This window comes from Pantherophis guttatus, chromosome 4 (assembly GCF_059756535.1).
Source record: "Pantherophis guttatus breed Tessera chromosome 4, ASM5975653v1, whole genome shotgun sequence".
NCBI lineage: Eukaryota > Metazoa > Chordata > Lepidosauria > Squamata > Colubridae > Pantherophis > Pantherophis guttatus.
The window spans coordinates 64,801,561-64,823,020 of NC_142066.1; the positions used below are offsets into that span (position 1 = coordinate 64,801,561).

A 21,460-nucleotide genomic window follows, 5' to 3' on the forward strand; every position below is an offset into this window, starting at 1 on the left:
ATAGATGTTTTTGAAAATACTGCTGCATCACCTACATAAATTAAAACAGATGTGTCTTCCTGCAAGTTTGTGGGAATAACAGTTTGCATTGATATAGTCCACCATGGAATTGATATAAAATTGAATATGTGAATATCCTTGCTTTTCAGTTATAATGGCACTGGTGAGGTGACCCTGGGGATTATATCTTACTTTAAGTGAGGTTCCTTCACGAAGCATACATATTAAATAAAGCAAATGTCAGTTTACCTAACGTCAAATGTCAGTTTGTCTTATCAAGGAGGCCTCCAATATTTTCCACAATTTAGAATCGAATAGAGTAGAATATTCTTTATTGACCAAGTGTGATTGGACACACAAGGAATTTGTCTCTGATGCATAAATTCCCAGTGTACATACAGACAATAAACAACAAAGTGATATAATTATAAGATACCATAATTATAAGATACCATAGTAGAAGATAATAGGAAAGATGAGAATGATAATAGAAATACAGTACCTGGGTAAATAACCTTTGACATAAGACAGTGTTGTGGGAATTAGGTGTTCAGCAGAATGATGGCATGTGGGAAAAAGCTGTCTTTGTGTCTAGTTGTTTTGGCTTGCAATGCTCTAGAATGGCATCCCTGAGGGGTGGAGTTGAAACAGTTTATGTCTAGAGGGGTCTATAGATATTTTCTCAGCTCTTTCTGGCTCTTGTAGTATACAAGTCCTCAATGGAAGGCAGGCTGGTTACAATTGTTTTTACTGCAGTCTTAACTATCTGTTGAAGTCTGTACCTGTCCTGTTTAATTTCTGTATCACAGACAGTTATAGAAGTACAAATGAGACACTCAATAATTCCTCTGTAGAACTGTATCAGCAGCTCCTTGAGCAGCCTGAACTTTCTGATGTAGGAAATACATTTTTCGTTGTGCCTTTTTAATTATGTTCTAATGTTAGGTGCCATTTCAAGTCCTGGGAGATTATAAAACCCAGAAAGTTGAAGATGTCTACTGTTGATAATGTGTTGCCTATTGTTGTAAGGGGTGGTAGAGTAGGAAGGCTTTTCTTAAAATCTGTGATCATCTCTGCAGTTTTAAGTGTATTCAGGTCTAGATTGTTCCAGCTGCATCACAGGTCTAGTTGTTCAACCTTCCATCTGTATGCAGATTCATCACCATCTTGAATGAGACCAATGACTGTTGTATCATCTGCAACTTCAGTAATTTAGTAAGTAGTTTGCTTATTGGTAAATTCTTCCTGTTGGCATTAATAAGGACTAGTACATCCTCAATATATGTTTCTTGAATGAAAACATTTAAATAAAGTAAAATTGGGAAATGATTGCTATCATTTCCTTACTTAGGTGTAATTTCTGGAGCTTTGACATAAGGAACAAGGTCACAAAAGGCAATTATATGGTCAATTGCACTCATTCTGGAGCCAGATAGATGAGTACAGGTCTCTTTCGTGGATCCTTTTTATCAAGTGAGATACATTCTATGATGGTTTTGGTCCACCTGCCATCAGTTCTTGTTATGTGACCAGCCCATTTCCACTTCAATTCATTTACTTTCTTGATGATATCATATACTATTGTTTGTTCTCTAATCTATGTGCAGATCTTTCTATCTTCTTATAATGCCCAGCATGTATTTTTCCATGGCCCTTTATGCCACTTGTAGCTTTTTTGAGATTAGTGTCCATGTTTTACCAGATATGTTAGAGCAGGTAGCACATACTGAATCAAAACTTTTCAGGCAAAAGGGGAGGCTGTTCTTTAAAATTTCTCCTTAGTTCTAAGTGGTTATCTCCTTGAAAGCACCTCTAATATTTCTCGTTGTTAGACTAGATATATTCAGTTCCTGCAACTGTTCTATATATTAGCCTCAGTCCCTTAATCATCTTTGTTGCTCTTCTTTGCACTCTTTCTAAAGTCTCATCTTTTTTGTATGGTGGTGACCAAAACTGAATGCAGTATTCCAAGTAAGCAATACTAACATTTCACGTGATCTTGATTTTATCCCTCTGTTGATGCAGCCTAGGACTATGTTTGGATTTTTTGATAGTTGCAGCACACTGCCAGCTCATATTTAAGTTGTTGTCCACTAGACCCCTCTTGCAGTTACTGCTATTGAATCAGCATCTATTCTATACCTGTGCACTTACTTTTTCTTGCCTAAGTGTAAAACTTTACTTTTCTTGCTACTGAATTGCATTTTGTTGGATCTGGCCCAGTGTTGAAATCTGTCGAGATACTTTTGGTTCTTGAATCTATCTTCTTAAAAGAGTTGACTCTTTCCCCCAGCATAGTGTTATCTGCAAATTCTATCCTGTCTAAATCATTTATGAAGAAGTTGAAAAGTACTAGACGTAAGCTGCATATTACCCTCTATGTAAATGTAGTTCCATTGTGAACTACATATTGAGTGTGGTTGGTAGTCAGCCAATTACAAATCCATCTGGTGGTGATGCTATCTAACCCACATTTATCTTATCAACTAGTACAGGGCTGTCAAACTCGCAGCCCGGATGCATAATTCACTGGCCACACCCATGATTGGTTTAGCGAAGGGGGTAAAAGTCACGATATGTCACATGACCATACCATGATGCGAGTTTGACACCCCTGAACTTGTAGGTTGTGGTTTACTTTGTCAAATGCCTACTGAAGTCCCAATATTATAGCAATAGCAATTCCCTGGTCCACTAATATAGTCATTTTGTCAAAGAATGCAAAAAGTTTTGTCTGGAATCATCTGTTTTTCACAAAGCCATGTTGGCTTCTAGATATAACTTTGTTTGCTTCTTGGTGTTTGCAGATTCATTGCTTAATTACTTTTTCCAAGATCCTCTCAGGTATTGATATCAGGCTGATTGGTCTGTAGTTTCCTAGATCCATTTTTTCCCTTTTTTGAAGGAACCAAGTCAGCAATTTTCCAATCCTCTGGTAGTCCATATTTCTTTTGAAAGATGTGGTTCTGAGATCACATCTCCCAGCTACAATTCTGGGATGTAATCTATCTGGTCCTCGTGATTTGAACTTATCCAGAGTGGGTAGGTGTTCTGTTAGCATTTTCTTGCTTATTTTGACTTGTATTCCTACTCTGTCTTTTACAGTACTATTTTTGATAGGTTGGACTGTTTTTTTCCTTTTGTGTAAAGACAGATGAAAAAAATGAATTAAGCAATTTCACTTTGACCCTGCTGCTCATCACCTTCTTGCCATCTTCTCTCATTTGTGAGCCAGTCATTTTATTTTATTATTTTTGACATTTGTTGCAAGCCTAAATTCATTTTGAGCCTTAGATTTCCTGACTTCATCACAGATTCAGGCTATTTGCTGATATTCTGCCTTAGTTATGTGTCCATCTTTCCACTTTTTATACTTGTCCTTTTTGTCTTTCAGTTTAGCAGAGAATTCTTTACACAGGCTCTCTTATTTTCATTTTTCAGTAGCATTCAGTAGCATTCAGTAGCATTATAATCTAATTTTTCAGAGTTTTCCAAACTTCTTAGGTTGTTTTCCCCTTGAGGATTTCCATCCATGGAATCCTTCCCATGCATTCTTCTCTAAATTTGTTGAAATCAGTTCTCTTAAAGTCCAAGACACTAATTTGACTTTGTTTTGTTACTTGTGTTTGCATTATGTTGAATTCCAATATTGCATGGTCACTGTTTCCCAAGTTCCCGTAGTTCCTTCTATCATTTCATCTCTGTTGTTGAAAATTAAGTCCAATATATCTGGCCCTCTAATTCCTTTCTTTACCTTCTGAAAGACAAAGTTGCCTGCTAGGAACATCAAGAAACTTTTTGATATTTAGGTGCAGAATTTGTCTCCCAGTTGATGCGAGAGTAAATAAAGTCCCCCATTATTATTGTGGTGTGCTTTCTATATATACGCTAACTGATTAGCAAAAAAAGTTCATTTATTTCCTCTATTTGGTTGGGCAATGTCATTCTTTTTTTTCTGCCTCCCCCCTCCCCCCCCTTTTTTTTCTATTAACTCAAATGCATTAAAGAAGGTTTTCATCATTGTTTTGTTGCATTTCTGTAGAGGTATAGTTTTTTCTTATATTCTTATTTAAGAATTGCACCCAGAAGCACTCTGGTAGTCAATGCAGCTCAAAAGGTCATGATGTTATGTGTGCCAAATAACATCCCATTAACAATCCATGCTGTCTCATTCTGCACCTATTGATGCTGCATGCTCTTCAAGGAAAGCCCCATGTAGAGTTTCTTGCAGTAGTCCAGACATACTAATTATTTGGCACATACTTATGGCTCAGGTTTATTATTCACAATCTGAATAATTGTCCTCTAATATAAATTCCAATAGACTGGACAGTAGTCTAGACAAGGGAGCATGAGTGAGGCCTCCTGGTACAAGAATGAGCTCGACTACTGCCCAATCAAAAGTTGCAAAAACCCTTTTGTCACCAGATCTTCAAGAAGGAACTGCAAGTGCAGGAGGACCCCCATATGGTGTCTTGGGCCTGTATGAGGCACAACCCCAAAACCTGAAACCAAAAATGGAAAATCCCCATAGTGAGCTCCATACACTCAATGTCACTCATCTTTGCTTGTGTTGAGCTGAAGCCTAGTTGCATCTCATTTGGGTCCCACACTCTGCAGGCACTGGAGGACCATATTACTCAACCTGGGATGGAGATATAAAGCTAAATATCATCAGGATATGGATGATACCTTACCACAAACCATCAGATACCCAGTAGCTTCATATATATGTTACATAAGAGGAGACAAGCCATAAATCTTGTCAGGGGGGATGCTATAATTCATATTTTTGCTGGTGATATAGGATGAAACAAATTAACTTTAATTGATCAGTTCAGAGAAAACTGGACAAAGATTTGAAAGATGAGCTCAAACACCTTGAAGAGCTGTATCAACGTTGTATAATAATAGACACCTCACGGAAAGAATTGAGGCAGGGAAAAATGGTAAGGGGAAAAGAAGTTATAGCCTTTCTTCCTCAATGCCCCCTCTAATTACTTCCATGGAATTCAATGGGGAAAAACCCCTAAAAATTGGAGAAACCAAGAACCCTGTTACCAGCAGAGAAGAAAAGAAGAAGAGATCAGAACTGTGAGTCCCTTGGGTGCATAGCTAGATTTTGTCTGGTGAAAACTAAAGCATTCAACATATCAATAAAATGTAGAATTTGTAAATCAACTAAGTACATAGACAGCAAATGCCCAGCACACTTCAAAGCAGAAACCAGGAAATTTTGCTAGCTCGCTTCCCAAGAGCTCCAAAGGAGGTCCTTCAAGCAACTAAGAAGAGCTCAGATGCCAACAGTAGGCAATACCAGTCAATCCTTATCTCAGATGCAGATCAGAGCAAGCACATACACCATTCAGTTCAGCTACCAAAAATATAAGTCATTGTTTATTTCTTAAACATCAGCAAACATAAAACATTGACTAAAAAGGTTGTTGATTTAAGCCTAAATATTATTTTACCTGGAAAAGTAAAATTTAATGCAGTCACTATGGCTTTCAAAGCAAAAATCTAACTTATAACATATGATATCTAATTTCACCAACATCTTATTTATATTTCCTTGGATGAAACTAATTAAACATTAGGAAATTTAATTGTATATATTTTTCATAATATGACATTATCATACTGTAGTTTTTTTCAAACAGTAAAATGTTATGTATTATTACAGGCAACCCTTCCTTGTTTTATGTTGTTTACTCAATGCTACTTACACATTTGTAAATGTCTAAGTAACATCAATTAAACAACATAATATAATTCCAAGATTTGAAAATCAATATAGCAAGTGTTTGCACTTTACTGAATACTTCTAATATATATTTAGTATATATTTCCAAAAATATGTTTGGAAATGTAGGCTAAATATATATTAGAAGTATCCAATAAGGTACAAACACTTGCTGTATTGATTTACAAATCTTGGAATTATTTGGCACATATTTATGGCTCAGATTTATTGTTTACCATCTGAATGATTAAATTGTTCTCTAATATAAACTCCAATAGAAAAGAGTAGAATTTTAAGCAACACTGTCTGACAAATAATTTCAATCTGTCATAAGAATATATAAGATGTCATGGAGTTCCCATCAATAAATAGAATGTCAAGGCAACAATAAGTAACAAACAAAAAGGAGAAGAAAAAGTCTGATAGGCAGCTGAAGGCATAAAAATATCTTCATACTTGTAAATACTGACCACATGCTCCGAAACCGGTGGAGAATCTATATCATGCCGAGTTATAGAACCTAAAATAGGTTAAACAAAAGAAAATATAAGAGAAATCATATTAACAATGAATATTGGATATGCCATAAAAAAGAAGGAACTTTTTACCATGTGTGATGGTTTTATATATATATTGAAAAAAACCCTTAAAAGTATTAGAAAGAAATTCTTCAAAATATTAAGAAAATTATAAAAAAGAAATTTTGAACTGGAACTACAAATAGGTATAATTAGGCATAATTCCAGGAAGTATAAATGAAAAATATAACAATTTATTAAAAGATATGCTAACAGCTGCAAAAATAAATTAGGCACAACATTGGAAAGGAGGAACTTTGCTGAGATACCAAAATTGAAGAATATGTAGCAATGGAAAGAGTGACAATTTCCATCCATAATAGAAATCAAGCCAAATTTAAGCAAGAATGGTTCCTATATGTACTGTACATTATCGTCCTTGTCAGCCATTCAGTCATGTCCAACCCTCAGTCAGTCTATGGATCAGCACTCTCCATACCCCTTAGTCTCACCCTGCCTCCTTTAGATCTGCCATGGTCATCCCAGTATCAGCCTTTATAGTGTTCAACCAGTGGGTACCAGGGCAGACCCTTCTCCTTTTTCCACTGATTACACCCAGTATGATTGACTTTTTGAATGAGTTGGCTCTCGTGATGTGACCAATATATGACAGCCTCTGTTTGGTGATCTTGACTTCAAGTTATATTTTGGGTGAGGTTTTGTCTAGACAGGGGTCCCCAAACCCCACTCCGTGACCTGGTAGCAGGCCGTGGCTCATTGGGAACCAGGCCATGCAAGTGGAGGGTGAGCACGCAAGTGCACAAAGCACAAGTGGCAGGTGCTTGCACAAAACCATCCCCTCTGGCTGCCTCTGCTGCTGGTCCGCAGCAGCAAAGGTTGGGGGCCACTGGTCTAGAACATGGGTGTCAAACTCGATCACATCATGTGACATCATATGAGGTATCATGAATTTTTTGCCTTTGTGGAGCCGGGGTGGCCGTGACCTGTCTGTGATGCATCTGGCCTGCGGGCCGCCATTTTGACACCCCTGGTCCAGAACTTCTTTGTTATTTTTGTAGTCCATGGAATGCATAATACTCTCCAGCACCACAGTTCAAAGCATCCACCTTTCTCCTATCTGCCTTTTTCAGAGTCTTCAGGTTTCTCAGCCATAAGTAGTAAACTATACATTGTATTGCATGGCAAATTTAGAATATTTGGAATATTCTTTTAGGAACAAAGTTATGGAACCAACAAGAATAATGAATGAAAGGATTTGATACTAACAATCATATATATAATATATAATGTAAAATTTAAGTATCTTAAGTTGAGGTTAGTGGTTAAGGAAATAAATGGAAGGGAGGGGGAGAATGTTTCCTGAGAATGTTTGTATTTAAGTCTTGTTTATATTTAATTGTTTCTCTTTTTGTTATTCAAGTGTTGCTATCCAATTTTTCTTTTGTATTTCATAATTCTAAAAATATATTTTTTGAAAGAAAATAATAATGGAAGCTGCTAACCACATACTTGTAATTGTGGCTTTTTTCAGTGATCATGTATGCATTTACATTGAGCAGGGAAATTGCACCCCCATTTATTAACTTGTTGAACACTTAAGTGGTTGGAACAATCACAATCTCTAACTGCCTAAATATCTGTGTCCACTTAAACCGCCTTGGTTTTTCATTGATCAATATCACAATACAGGTAGTCCTCAATTTACAACCCTAATTTATATAACTGAGCCCAAAATTCTGTTGCTAAGCAAGATAGTTGTGAGGCTTGTCTATTTTACAACCTTTCTTATCACAGTTGTTAAGTGAATCACTGTTATTATTATTAAGCTAGTAACATATTTGTTAAGTGAATTTCCCCGTTGACTTTCCTTATCAGAAAGTTGCAATTGTCATAAATACATGGCAGTTGACAAATGTGCAAAGTTTGATCATGTGACCATGGGGATGCAGCAATAGTCATAGGCATGAAAAATTGTCATAAATTGCTTTTTTTTTGGTGATGTTGTAACTTTGAATGGTCACTAAACAAGTGGTCATAAGTTGAGGGCTACCTGTATAGTTATCAGCAGGGAACAGCAGGGTAGTATGAATACACACAATTAACAATTAAGCAGCTAACAGTTTTTCTGTGCATCATATCATATTAAACCGCTCAAAATCACTTGATAGTGAAATGGGAATATAAATTTAATACATAAATGATGGGAAAATATAATTGCCTAAAAGAGATAGACTTCAAAACATGGACTCACTGACTGACAAAGCAAAGTATTAGTGATTTGAATTATTCCTCAGTGAAAGAATATCATCTTTTCACTGCTTTGAATTAATCTAAAAATACACACCTTTTTGAGTAAATGATTGACCAGTAGTATCATGAAATTGGCTTATCATGGGTCTCATATTGACAAGACAAAGAAAGCTAATATCTTCTTTCTCACTTTTTAATTGTAAGCCTCCCAGTCTGTTATATGAGATGGGTGGTGTTGAAATGGTGAAGATAATAGATAAATGGATGATAGATAGATAGATAGATAGATAGATAGATAGATAGATAGATAGATAGATGATAGATAGATAGATAGATAGATAGATAGATAGATATAGATAGATGATAGACAGACAGACAGACAGACGGACAATAATAAATCACAACATGAAGCTTCTTGGTTGAGACATGAAACATTTTCTTGTATCTCAAGGAATAAACAGTCCTGTTACCTTTTGAAAAAAGCACCTTTGAGAGTTAAAGGTATAATTTTGAAATATTAGTATTGGCAAAAATGCTTTTGATGTTATATGAAATTAATTAGACAAATAAACCAAAACTTTATGGTAATGTTGATTATTTGACATCAAAGGAAAAAGAAAATTGATGGATTTTACAAACAAGGAAATTATAATATGAAGCAGACTGTATATGTCAGAGCTGCAATTTTTTTTAATCACTTCTATTCTTTGCTTAGATGCCAGTCTGCCATATCTTACAGGGAGAGGGGAACTAATGGGGGAATCAGACGGGGAACTTGCAAGCATGAGAAAAGAAAAGCAATATGCCATCCCAAGACATCCATGGCCATGGCCACGGCCCTGGGAATGGAATGCAGCATTTATTCATCTATCAACCACAACAGGGAATGTTACAAAAACATCTTCTCTAAATACGACTGGACAATGGGGAGATAATGAGGGGGTGGCTTGGGAAGGGCAATGCAACAAAGATGCTTCCAGTGCGGTAAAGAGGGCCACCAAGCCATTAATTGCCCCTCACAATGCCAGACCCACACCTTGGCTCGAGGGTGTGGTACCTAAGTACCTAAGAAGGCAAAAGCAATGCTTAAAGGCAGAGAGGGAGCCCTGAGAGGAGTGGAGATTATAGAGTTCACCCCATTGTCCAGCAATCGTGAGGGAACTCCAATCAGAGGCCCACAAGTGGATCAGGACCATGAGAGCAGAGATGTCGATCCAATGATAGGTGGCCCCATTATCCCAGTAACGATCGAAGTAGAGCCATGGTGCAAGGGCATGCTAATGGCTCTTCTGGACTCTGGACCTGCTGCCTAGTTAACCCAAGAGTAGTAGAGAAGCTTGTACTGCAACTTCAGGAGCTAAAAACCCCAATAACTTTCATGCAGCTACATGGCTTGCTAACCGGGGGTGGGGGTGGGGGCAGCAACATTTATGACTCAACTGATAGAAGTAAAGATGAGGATTCATGAAGAGGCTATTTGATTTAGCATGACTCTGGGCATGGACCACTCAATGGTATCTACACTGGTGTGACTGCTAAAGTGGAACCCATCTATACTGGAAAAGAAGACTGTTGAAAATCTGCCAGAAACCCTTTGGGTGGGAAACCACAGATAAAGTGAAACAATGTAGCCATGTGCCGCTTGTTAAGAGAGCAAAGGGAGAACAAACAGCTTCGGGCCAATAGCTACCATAATTGCCTCAATTAGCTATTCCTAGCAAATACTAGAGACTGGAGCAGTGGTGGGTTGTTCCCAGTTCACCCTGGTTCAGGCGAACCGGTAGTGGCAGCGGCAGGAGGCTCTGCCCACTCACCCAGACGTCATTAAAAATGCTCTGTGCATGCGCAGAAGCGCCACGCGCTCGCAAAGCAAGCACGAACACCCGTGTGCTACCGATAGCAAACCAGTAGCGCCAGGATTTGAATCCCACTACTGACTGGAGGATGTGTTTAGCAAACAAGAGGTGGATGTGCTCGCCCCCCAACCCATGGACTGTACAATAGAGATGTTACCCAGGGTCAAATTATTGAAGCCCAAACTTTACTTGATGACAGTTAGAGGAACACAGAGCTTTCATTGACAAGAATTTAGCCTGAGGGTTCATCCAACCTGAAAAATAGCATATGGTTGCCCCAGTAATGTTTCAAGAAAAGAAAGTCTCCTAGAACAGTGGTCCCCAACCCCCGGTCCGCGGACCGGTGCCGGGCCGTGGAGTACCTGGCACCAGGCCGCACAGCGGCCGGGGGGACATGAACGCTGCAGCGCACGGCCCAGGAGCCTTTGCGCTGCAGCGTTCATGTCCCCCGGCCGCTTTTGCGCACTGGGCCGTGCGCAAAAGCTCCTGGGCCGTGCCCCCACCCCTGCGCGCGCTCAGCGGGCCGCGGCGATAAAAAGGTTGGGGACCACTGTCCTAGAATGTGCATGGATTATCAGAGGCTTAATGCAATTTGCATGGGAAAAGTGTATCCCTTGCCATTGATGAAAGACATGTTAAACCATTTGGCAAAAGGAAAATCTTCCCCAAACTACTATAGAGTTCACATTAGGGAGAGGGATAAATGGAGAACTGCTTTTAACTGCCTGCTGGGATGCTTCCAATTTCAAGTCTTCCCACTTGGCTTACAGGGAACCCTGCCATGTTCATGCAACTAAGTAATGAAGTATTACATGAGCACTTATATAAAGGCACCCTAGTTTATCTGAATAGCATTCTGATTTACAGCAAGATCATGGACGAGCATGTTAAGCTGATAAGGACAATCCATGAAACACTGTGCATAACACAACACTATGCCAAGTTGTTCCACAAAACCAAACTGTACTACTTGGGGTATTGCATCTGGCATGAAGGGGTAAAGATGGACCCAGAGAAGGTGTAAGCAGTACTTGAGTGGGAGGCTCCTCACATGAGGAAATAATTACAAAGCTTTCTGGGCTTTGGCAATTTCTACTGACAATTCATCAATGCTTTCACCCAGATCACACTGCCCCTGTAGGGGCTATTCACCAAAAAACCCCAAGGGGTCCTGTAACCCTGCACCTACATTTCTAGGAAATTCTAAGATGCTGAGCATGGAGGGGCAGTGTGGGAGAAGGAAGCCTTTGCTGTATGCTGGGTCCTAAATGACTTGGTGCCATTTACTCAAGGGCAGTAAGATTTCTTTCCAGGTGTGGATGAACCACAAAAACCTAGAGGCACTCAGAATAGAGGTTGTTAACTCCATCATCCCTTCCCAACAAATTGCAGCTCCTGTGATTACCTGGGCAGAAACGCAGCAAAACCTCAGCTACCTAATGGCCTCACTCAAATGTTGCAATCTACCCTGGTGGATGATGAGTGGTTTAAACAACATAAAAACAACACGGCATTATGAGACAGTTTAACATGAATGGGGACAAGCTCTACATCATGGCAACCTATAGAAACCTGGTATTAGAATGATGCCATGATTCCAAGATAGCTAACCACTTCACATGCATGAAAATCTCTCTCTGAGATAAACTGAAAACAAAAGGGATAAGTTCAAAAATTGGAAAGAGGGACAAATAACTAAGGCAGAGTATCAGCAGATAGCCCGAATCTTCAAAGATGAAGTCAGGAAAGCAAAGGCTCAGAATGAACAAAGTCTTGCAATAAAAGTCAAAGATAATTAAGAAAAAGTTTCTTTCAACATATAAATAGCAACAAAAAAGTTAAGGAAACAGTTGGTCCACTAAAGAGAGAAGATGGCAAGGAAATAATAGGCAGTAGAGAGAAAGCAAAGCTCATTGTTTGCATCAGTCTTCACGTAAAAAGAAACTTTTGCCCAACTTATCAAAAACATAACTGTAAAAGACAGACTAGAAATAAAAATTAAAATAAGCATGAAAATGGTAAGAGAACCCCTATTTGGTTTTGACGAATATAAATCACTGGGACCTGACAGATTACATCCCAGAGTTCTGAAGGAGCTGACAGATGTTATGTCAGAACCATTGTACTATATCTTTCAAAAATCCTGGAGCATTGGGGAACTATCAGAGGATTGAAAAAAAAGTGCTGGTGTGGTTACCATCTTCAAAAAAAAGGGGAGAAAAAATCAGAACCAGGAAACTACAAATCAGTCTAACATCCATACCTGGGAAGATACTGGAAAAAATAACCAAAAAACAGAAATGTAAACATCTAGAATCAAATAGTTATAACTAGTAGCCAGCAAGGGTTTGTTAAAAACAGATCATGCCAAACCAATCTTATTTCATTCTTTGACAAAGTGACTAAATTAGTAGATCAGCAAAATGTGTGGACATAGACTTCAGCAAGGCATTTGACAAAGTAGACCACAAACTACTTCTTGGTAAAGTAGAAAAATGTGGGATAGACAGCATCATCACCAGATGGATTTGTAACTGTCTGAGAAGCCAAATAGTCTTTAATGGTACTACATCTACATGGAGGGAACAAAGCAGTGGAGTACCACAAGGTTCTGTCCTAGGCCCAGTACTCTTCCATATCTTCATAAATGACTTAGATGAGGGAATAGAAGGGGAACTCATCAAATTTGCAGATGACACTAAGCTGGCCGGAATAGCTGACAGAAGAAGGATTTCGACCGGAAGCGTTGCGGCGAGACAGTCGGGGATTAGTGGGCTCTGATGAGCCTCGCAAAATCCCAGGCTGACGAACCGCTGCAGAAAGGTCTTTGGACCGGATCTGTCCTGTAGGGACAGGTAAGAAGGAGAGGCACCTTGCAACCAAAAGGAACAGGCAAGTTCCTCGGAGGTCAGAGGAAACTCTCCCTGACTCTGCAGCGGGAGGTGGCGGCCATTGTGACTGCCAATTAAGCTGGGGTAACTGAATCAAGCACTGTGCAGGAGCAGAGAAGTGAGCAGAACATTGATGCCGGGTGAGTGACAGCTAAATCACAAGCAGAAGAGAGAGAGAGAGGGAAAAAAAAGAGGACTATTTTTAAAATAACTATAAAAGTCTAGTGGTTTAACAGCGGCTAATAGGCGTGGAGAAAGGATGGAAGAAGAAGAGTAAAGCGGAAGCTACAAAGTGAAAAAAAAAACCCGATTAGAAGATTGTGTGCTGGATTCAAATATTTGGAGAACTTTAAAAAATAAATGAGAAGAATTGACAATCCAAAAGATTGTGAACCTTAAAAGAAGTTTAAAGAGGGAAGAAAAGCCCGCAGTTGAAAGGATTGGTTAAAAATTTTAAATTGAAATTGAATTGGAAAGTAAAGTTGGAATTTGGCAGAAGACAAGCTCAGTATCCAAAAAGATCTTGACAGACCCTATCCAATAACATGAAATTTAATGTGGAGAAAAGCAAGATTTTACACCTAGGCAGGAAAAACCAAAGGTACAAGTACAGACTAGGTGAAATATGGCTCAAAAACAGTAACTGTGAGAAGGACCTTGGAGTCCTAGTGGACAATCACCTAAGCATGAGATAGTAGTGTGCGGCAGCAGCTGAAAAAGCTAAAACAATGCTTGGTTGAATAAACAGGCATAGAATCAAAATCACATGAAGTACCTTTCATAAAGCCTTTGTAAGGCCACACTTGGAATACTGCATCCAGTTTTGGTCACCACATTACAAAAAGATGTTGACCCTTTGGAAAAAGTGCAAAGAAGACCAACTAAGATAATTAAGGCCCTGGAGACAAAAACATATGAAAAGCAGTTGTTGGAATTGGGAAGAGAAAAGAAGGACTAGAGGTGACATGATAGCAATATTCCAGTATTTGAGGGGCTGCCAAAAAGCACCAGAAGATAAGAAAAAAATGGATGGAAACTACTCAAGGAGAGAAGTAACTTGGAATTAAGGAGAAACTTCCTAACCGCTTGCTTTCAGAAGTTGTAGGTGCTTAATCACTGACAGTTTTTAAGAAAAGACTGGACCACCACCTATCTGAAATGCAATAGGATCTCCTGATGGAGCAGGGGGTTGTATAGAAGACCTCCAAGGTCCCTTCCAGCTCTGATCTGATTGATTGAAAACCCTACATTTAGAAAGATGTCAATTTTGGTGGCCAAGCATGAAAAAGGATATAGAAAGCTATATGGCCAGCTGCCCTGTGTTTGCCACAGCCCAAAAGCACCATGGTGACTAGCCCGACTGCCCCACGGGAGGAAATCTCCATGGACTTTATTGTAGAACAACCCCACAGTTCAGGCAATACCATCATATGGGAAACAGTTCAGGCAATATTGATCTTTTTTCCAAGCAAATATACTTACTGCCATGTCAGAAAATTCCCTCGGGACCTTACTTAAACTCTTTGTGCAACATATCTACTGACTCCATGGTGCCTCAGAATGGATAATCTCTGATAGAGGTATATAATTTACATCCTGCTTTTGGCACGGATTTTTAAAACTATTGGGAACGTCCCAAGGGCTTAGCAGCTCACATCATCCCCAAACGAATGGAGGCTGTGAACGTAAGAATCATGTACTGGAACAATACCTCTGTTACTATGTCAACTATCAACAAGACAATTGGTCCAATATCTCCCCTTTCACAAAGGTGGCCTATAACAATGTCATGCACTCCAGCACTGGATTCACACCATTCCATGTGGCGACTGGGCAAGATCTCATGGCTATGCCAGAACTCCCATGGCAGACCTCCCATCGCTAACTGTATGCCATCCCTACAAAATACTTGACTGATCATTTGCAAAGTGCTGGAGGGAGCCAGAGAAAGCCACAAAAAAATACATAGACAAAAAAAATATCCAACCAGAAGCTGGGTTTCAAGTAAGAAATGAAGTTTTCTTCTCTACAAAGTATTTTATAAAGTACTTGCAGTCCAAACAACCTTTGAAAAAAAAATTGGGTCTCCAGTATGTTGGTTCATTCCCCATTGTCAGGGTGATCAACCCTATAACCCTGTAACTATAGAAGTAAAATTGCCTAACACTATTCGACAAGTTCATCCAGTGTTCCACTGCATCCTGATAGGATAAAAGTAATTTTAGAAGACTTTATTCATGAAGGGTTTTATTATGGTTGTTTTTTGAAATCAATGCTATGTTAGCCCCTATCCAACTATCTGTTACTGAATATTATATTATATTATATTATATTATATTATATTATATTATATTATATTATATTATATTATATTATATTTAACATTACATTTTAGTTTGCAGCATAGCATAGCATAGCACAGCATAGTACAGTATTATATGATAAGACAATTATATGTCAAAACCAAGAAAGCTACACTTTAGCTTGACACAACCTGTATATCCAGCCTTAGATCAGATTTTTTGGTTGTTTTACTTTGACTATATACCAGCAACCTTATTCAGGTGTTTCCTCTCATAAGATAGAACACAGTATATAATCATGTCAAACTTTAACCATGCAAGCCCCTTGTGTAGTTTAATTTAATATCTACTGTGTCTTTTGTAATAATACAGTAAATTATAAATCAGTTGATTGGTTTGATTTACCATCAATTAACAGCTGTGGTGGTGCAGTGGATAGATTGCAGTGCTGCAGGCTAACTCACAGCTCACTCCAGGAGTTTGATTCTGAGTGGCTCAAGGTTGACTCAGCCTTTCATTCTTCTGAGGTTGGTAAAATGAAGAGCTTGTTGGGGGCAATATGCTGACTCTGTAATCCACTTAGGAAAGGCTGTAAAAGCACTGTGAAGTGGTATATAAGTCTAAGTACTATTGCTATTGCTATCAATTAAATGTCAATTGTTGACATTTAGATTTTCTCTAGGAGGAGGATAACCAACCAAATAAAAAATGAACTTACCCTGAATTGCTGGGCCCCAAGCAAATAAATAGTACCAACTTAGATGGAGATCTACGATAGTTTCATCCCTGGGAACCTTCACTGGGCGCTTAAATCGACATGTGACACGGTTATTTTCAAAAATACCTTCTTCATCTCTGGCAGGGTTTCTTTGGATCTCTTTTGCCCACTGACCAACATTGTAGAAGTGATGTATTCTGACTCTTCCATTATCATCATGAACACAGGCCATAACATCATCTCCACCCTAAATTGAAAAATGAACTAAGAATTTCACTTGAAAATGTCTACTGAAATATGAAGATAGGTAATCTTGGCATAAGTGATTTCAATATTGGAGAATGAGATAAGGGTCAAATTGCTGAGATATTATGATGGTCTGAGAGAATATCATGCTTGTCCTGGCCTGCTGCACTTGCCTTCATTCAAGTTCTCTGACCTACCTATTTTCTCTGATAACTGCCTTTTGGCTGCCTTGTACTGTGGCACTGCCTCCCTCTGCTGCCCCCAGCTGATCCTGACTGTCTTGTTCCTCATGCTGCATCTGGGCAAGGCAGCTGCTGGTCCTTTCAAGGGAGGAAGATGATGGCAAAGTACAGTTGAGAGCAATGTGGGATAGCAGAGGTAACTGTTGATGGTGTTGGCAGTGGAGTGCAGGACAGCTAAAAGGCTTGAGTGTGGGCATTGTGGAAGCTTTGCAAAGGCTTCACAAAGGGTCAACAGCTACCTCAGCTGGACATGCCTTATCAGCAGCGGGAGCAAGAAGATAGCAAAGCATAGATGGCAGGGATAGGTGGTAGCAGGATGCAGGGCAGCCAGAAGGGCAGAGATGGGAGGAGATAGGCAGGTGGGAGAAATTAAAGTGCATGTTGTGGTTGAAAATGGGGATATGCTGCCTGAATTTTGATCATATAATGTGGGGTACTGCAACTTACTGTAACTTTGAGAACCAATCATAATTATAATTTTTCCGATGTCATAATAATTTTGAATGGTTGTTGGATAGTCATTGAGTGAGAACTATCGATTTGTAACCTTACAAATAAAGATAATGTCAGTAAACATGACTGGTGCTTCTTGTCTGAACAATTTCTAAGAGCTGACAGATAAACCTAGATTAAGATTTCCATTTTATGATATTAAGCCCACCTTTTTACCAAAATAGGATCAAATCAAATTGCTATCAATAGGCACAATTTATTTACTCAACTAGTAGGATAAAGGCCACAAGATTTTATGGAAGAGAAGGGGGCTGGAATAGGCTTATACTGGCTAACAATTTAATATCTGGCTAGTTATTAAATTTTCTGTAATTTTGTGAGCCAGCTGAGAGCAGAGCTAAGCAACAACACTTAGTGCACTGGTCAGCTGTATGGAAGCAAGTGTGGCAATGGATATGGAGCCAGCACAGCTGGTTGTTAAAATTGACCAAGACATAACTGATCATACTCTCCTTGTTGGATAAAGTTTCACTTAGGAAGGGAGGAAGGGAGAAGGACCCCTATTGATTCACTGCATTCCATATTCCATTCCTACCCCTTTATCTTTATCCCTTGCCTCTATCCTCTTTGTTTATCTACCCGATGGTGAGGCTGGTGGCTGAAACTGTGGCCTGATGCTGGTTGACACCAAAATGAGTAGGAGAGCTCAGCAAGGACTGGCTACCAGCTAGAGATTGGAGCTGGGGCTGGAATCATGGAGCTGAGACCCAGAGCTGGGGAAAAGGAGAAAGGAAAAGCAAGGGAATGCTGAGCCCAGGCTTCCACCTGTAATTCAGAAATCAGAGATGCTGAGTCAAGCCAATGACATTTGCATTTACTTTTGCATTTGTATCAACAGAGGCAGCAACACCAAACCATTTTCTAAGGGTGAAATTTGGAGGCAAGAGATGCTGAGCCAACCCAAAACGCTGGCAAGATATAATGAAGCAGCAAAACATGGTCCTATTCTGGTCAGGAAAATAGAGGTTTAAAATGGCAAGGATGACAGTGGCAATAACAGCTGTAAGACAATAAATAAAAAGGCTGGTGGGGGATAGGATTGGAGAGCTGACTTGGAATTGGATGGTGATACCAACAAGCCTAGAGACTATCAGAGACTTGGGGAATGATAGAATTGATCTCTATGCTGCTAATAGGACCATTGGAGGGAGTGGATGGGTTGTTTGTTGGAATGGAGGTAAAAGGAAAAATATTTATTTAAAATTGTTTATCACCCTTAATTGGTTATCACACTTCTGTCATTCTGTCCCATCATTAGAATTGTGCAAAATGCTACATATATCATATTGCTACATTTTGTCATTATTTTTATTCAAATAATAATTTGAATATTTTTTCTCCAAGAAAAAGCAGTAATTATTTCAGCAAAGAACACATTCTTACCATTTTCTTATCCGAGGAAAATCCTACAGCTACCCAGCCATCAGCTTCAGCACTCAGTTCAAACTCTATGTCAGCTCCTATTCTGCGGTAACTGAGAAAATAGTCACAAGTATCTGCAGTGCATCCAGGTTTACCATACCTACATGTGATAAAGGAAATGGAAACAATTCAAAGAACTTTCCTCTTGAACTATATCTGTATTTGCAGATAAACAGCATTAAATTGGCAGTTATTTCAAGGTTAGTGTACTGCTAATTTTCTCCCCATTTATTTAAGGGTTTATTGAATTATGTGTTATAGCGTTTAGTTTTTTTTTTTTACTAATTTACATACAGTATCAATTCTTGTATTCAACAAATACTGGTATTCTACAAATATTGGTATTCTACAAATATTGGTAAGAAAACATAAAGCATACTGGGCATATTAAATTCTATTTGAATACTGAAAAACAATGAGGTGTTGGAATCACAATTTGTGCTGGAATCAGAGCTAGAAAACTAAAATCCTATAGTACTCTATTAGAACAATAGATACAACAAATTGTCTTCTGTTTCTGCATTCTTGTCAGTTGTTCCAATAAAGGTAGTGATTACTTCTCAAATATCATTTGGAAGACCTCAGAGACTTACTTCATTTACATTATGAACAGTGCCTTTTTAACTAGCAGCACTAAGTAAAAATATTGACTTGCTAAAATATCATTTTGAAGTTGTTACATAAAAATACTCTGAATCCTTATTGTTGTTATTTGATGTGCAATCCTTGAAAACTGTAAGGCTTGCACACCAAATAACAATAAGATTACTTAATCATAGTGGCCCAACCCTAATTTTTCCAGAGCCTTTTTTTTGCTCCTTGCTGTGAATCCTAGTTATAGTTTCATGAGATGTCAGAATATTTTTCTCCTTATACACACAAAACAAATTATAACTCCCAATAGATTATCTAATAAGCCATTAATTTAAAGCCTGGGGCTAGAACACATAAGACAACTATTTTCCATGTTGATGAATTTGATGATGCCTGATGTATCTAATAGGCAACAGTCCCTTAAGCATCTGTTAATTTGTTTGAAACAACTTTGTTGTTTCACTAGGGGAGTATCAATTTTTGATCCCACAGCTTGACATTACAATAGGCAACTCAAAGCACTGTACAAAATACTTTCATGGAATACTGCAGGTTGGAATACATTTCATTTTCATTTTCTCTTATTTCTGGAAATTTGGGCAACAGTAGTTATCAAAGTGTATTTTTTTGCTTTGAGTGTTTTGAAGAAGTCTCCCATTGTCAAGAATGGTACTTGCCTTTTTTCTTTCTACTAGACTATGAGCTGAGCTGATTGAACTCAGCATTTGTCAGTACTTTGTATACATATTTGACAATCGAACAATTACAGAATCATAGGACTGGAGGGGACCTTGGAAGTCTTCTAGTCCAACTGTAAAACCTTTTCTCACCATTGAATTGCAATTTGTTGGATAGGACCCAATGCTCAAATATAAAGTGGTACTATCACTTCTCGTGATCTTAATGCTAGCCCTCTCTTGACACAGTCTTAGGAGTGTGTTGGCTTTTTTTTTTTTTTGGCAGATGCAGCATACTGTGGGCTTATACTTAAATGGTGGAACAAGACACCTAGATCCTCCTGTTACTATTGTTAAGCCAAGTACTGACTATTCTTTACCTATGCATTTGTTTTTTGCCCACCTAAATGCAGGACCTTACACAATGTATAAAATCTTTTCTTATTACTGAACTGCATCTTATTGGATAAAGTCAAGTTTCTCAAGATCCTTCTGAGTCTTGAATTTATCTTGCAAAGTGTTTGCAATTCCCCCCTAACTTTATGTCATGTAAAAATTTGATGAGCTCCCCTTTTATCCCCTCATCTCATTTATGAAGAAGTTGAAGAGCAGTAAACTCACGAAAGAACCCTGAGGTATCCCAATATATGCATTCCTCCACGTAGATGCAGCTCCATTGAGGACTACATGCTGGGTGCACTTGGTTAGGCAACTGTAAATCTATCTAATGGTGGTACTGTCTATCTCACATTATTCTACCTTACCAAGAAGTAGGCTGTGATCTACTTTGTCAAATGTCTTACTAAAATCCAGATGTATTATATCCACAACATTTCCCTGATTCACTAATTCAGTTTGTCAAAGAATGCAATAAGGTTTGTTTTTAGCAAACCCATGCTGTCTTCTAGTAATTGCCTTGTTCATTTTTAGGTGCTCATGAATCTGCTGCTTGATTATTGCTTCCAGATTATTTCCCCAGATATTGGTGTCTGATTGTTTGGTCTGTAGTTTCTTGGGTCCAGCTTTTTGAAGATTGAAACCATGTCAGCTTTTCCAGTCCTCTGGTAGTTCCCCTGTGCTCCATGAGCTCTGAAAGATTTTGTTAAGTGGTTCTGAGATCACATCTGCCTGGTCTTTCTGAATCATGGGGTGGAGATTTGAACCGTCTAGAGTGGATAGGTATTCTCTTACCAATTTCTTGCCTATTTTGACCTGCATTCCTGTTCTGTTTCCCCACAGAATTGCTTTTTTGATCGATTGGACTATTTTTTTTCCCTTTTGCATGAAGACAGGTACAAAGAAGGAATTAAACAGTTCACTTTCTTCCTGCTGCCTGTCATCTCCTTGCTATCTTTTCTCATTAGTTGACCAATTGTCTCCTTGACTTTCTTCTTGTTCCTCCCATATTGAAAGAAACCTTTTTTGTTATTTTTGACATTTGTTGTAAGTCTTAGCTCATTCTAACC

The 21,460-nt window shown here is 38.6% G+C and overlaps 1 protein-coding gene across 5 annotated transcripts in view; it reads right to left on the reverse strand.

Annotated features, from left to right (window-relative positions):
- Positions 1–21,460, reverse strand: part of FRRS1L (ferric chelate reductase 1 like) — a 61,279-nt gene that overhangs the window by 19,708 nt on the left and 20,111 nt on the right. Inside the window, exons 3-6 of one of the 5 annotated variants that reach the window (XM_034416351.2) lie at positions 18,685–18,823; positions 16,301–16,547; positions 6,214–6,263; positions 3,239–4,645 (exon numbers count right to left, since the gene is read on the reverse strand). In XM_034416351.2, coding sequence (XP_034272242.1) covers positions 4,637–4,645; positions 6,214–6,263; positions 16,301–16,547; positions 18,685–18,823 — 445 coding nt within the window. In that variant the 3' untranslated portion in view covers positions 3,239–4,636. Of the gene's footprint in view, positions 1–3,238; positions 4,646–5,369; positions 6,264–16,300; positions 16,548–18,684; positions 18,824–21,460 lie in introns of those variants that run through there. The other 4 variants (XM_034416353.3, XM_034416347.3, XM_034416346.3 and 1 more) reach the window with 4 other exon arrangements.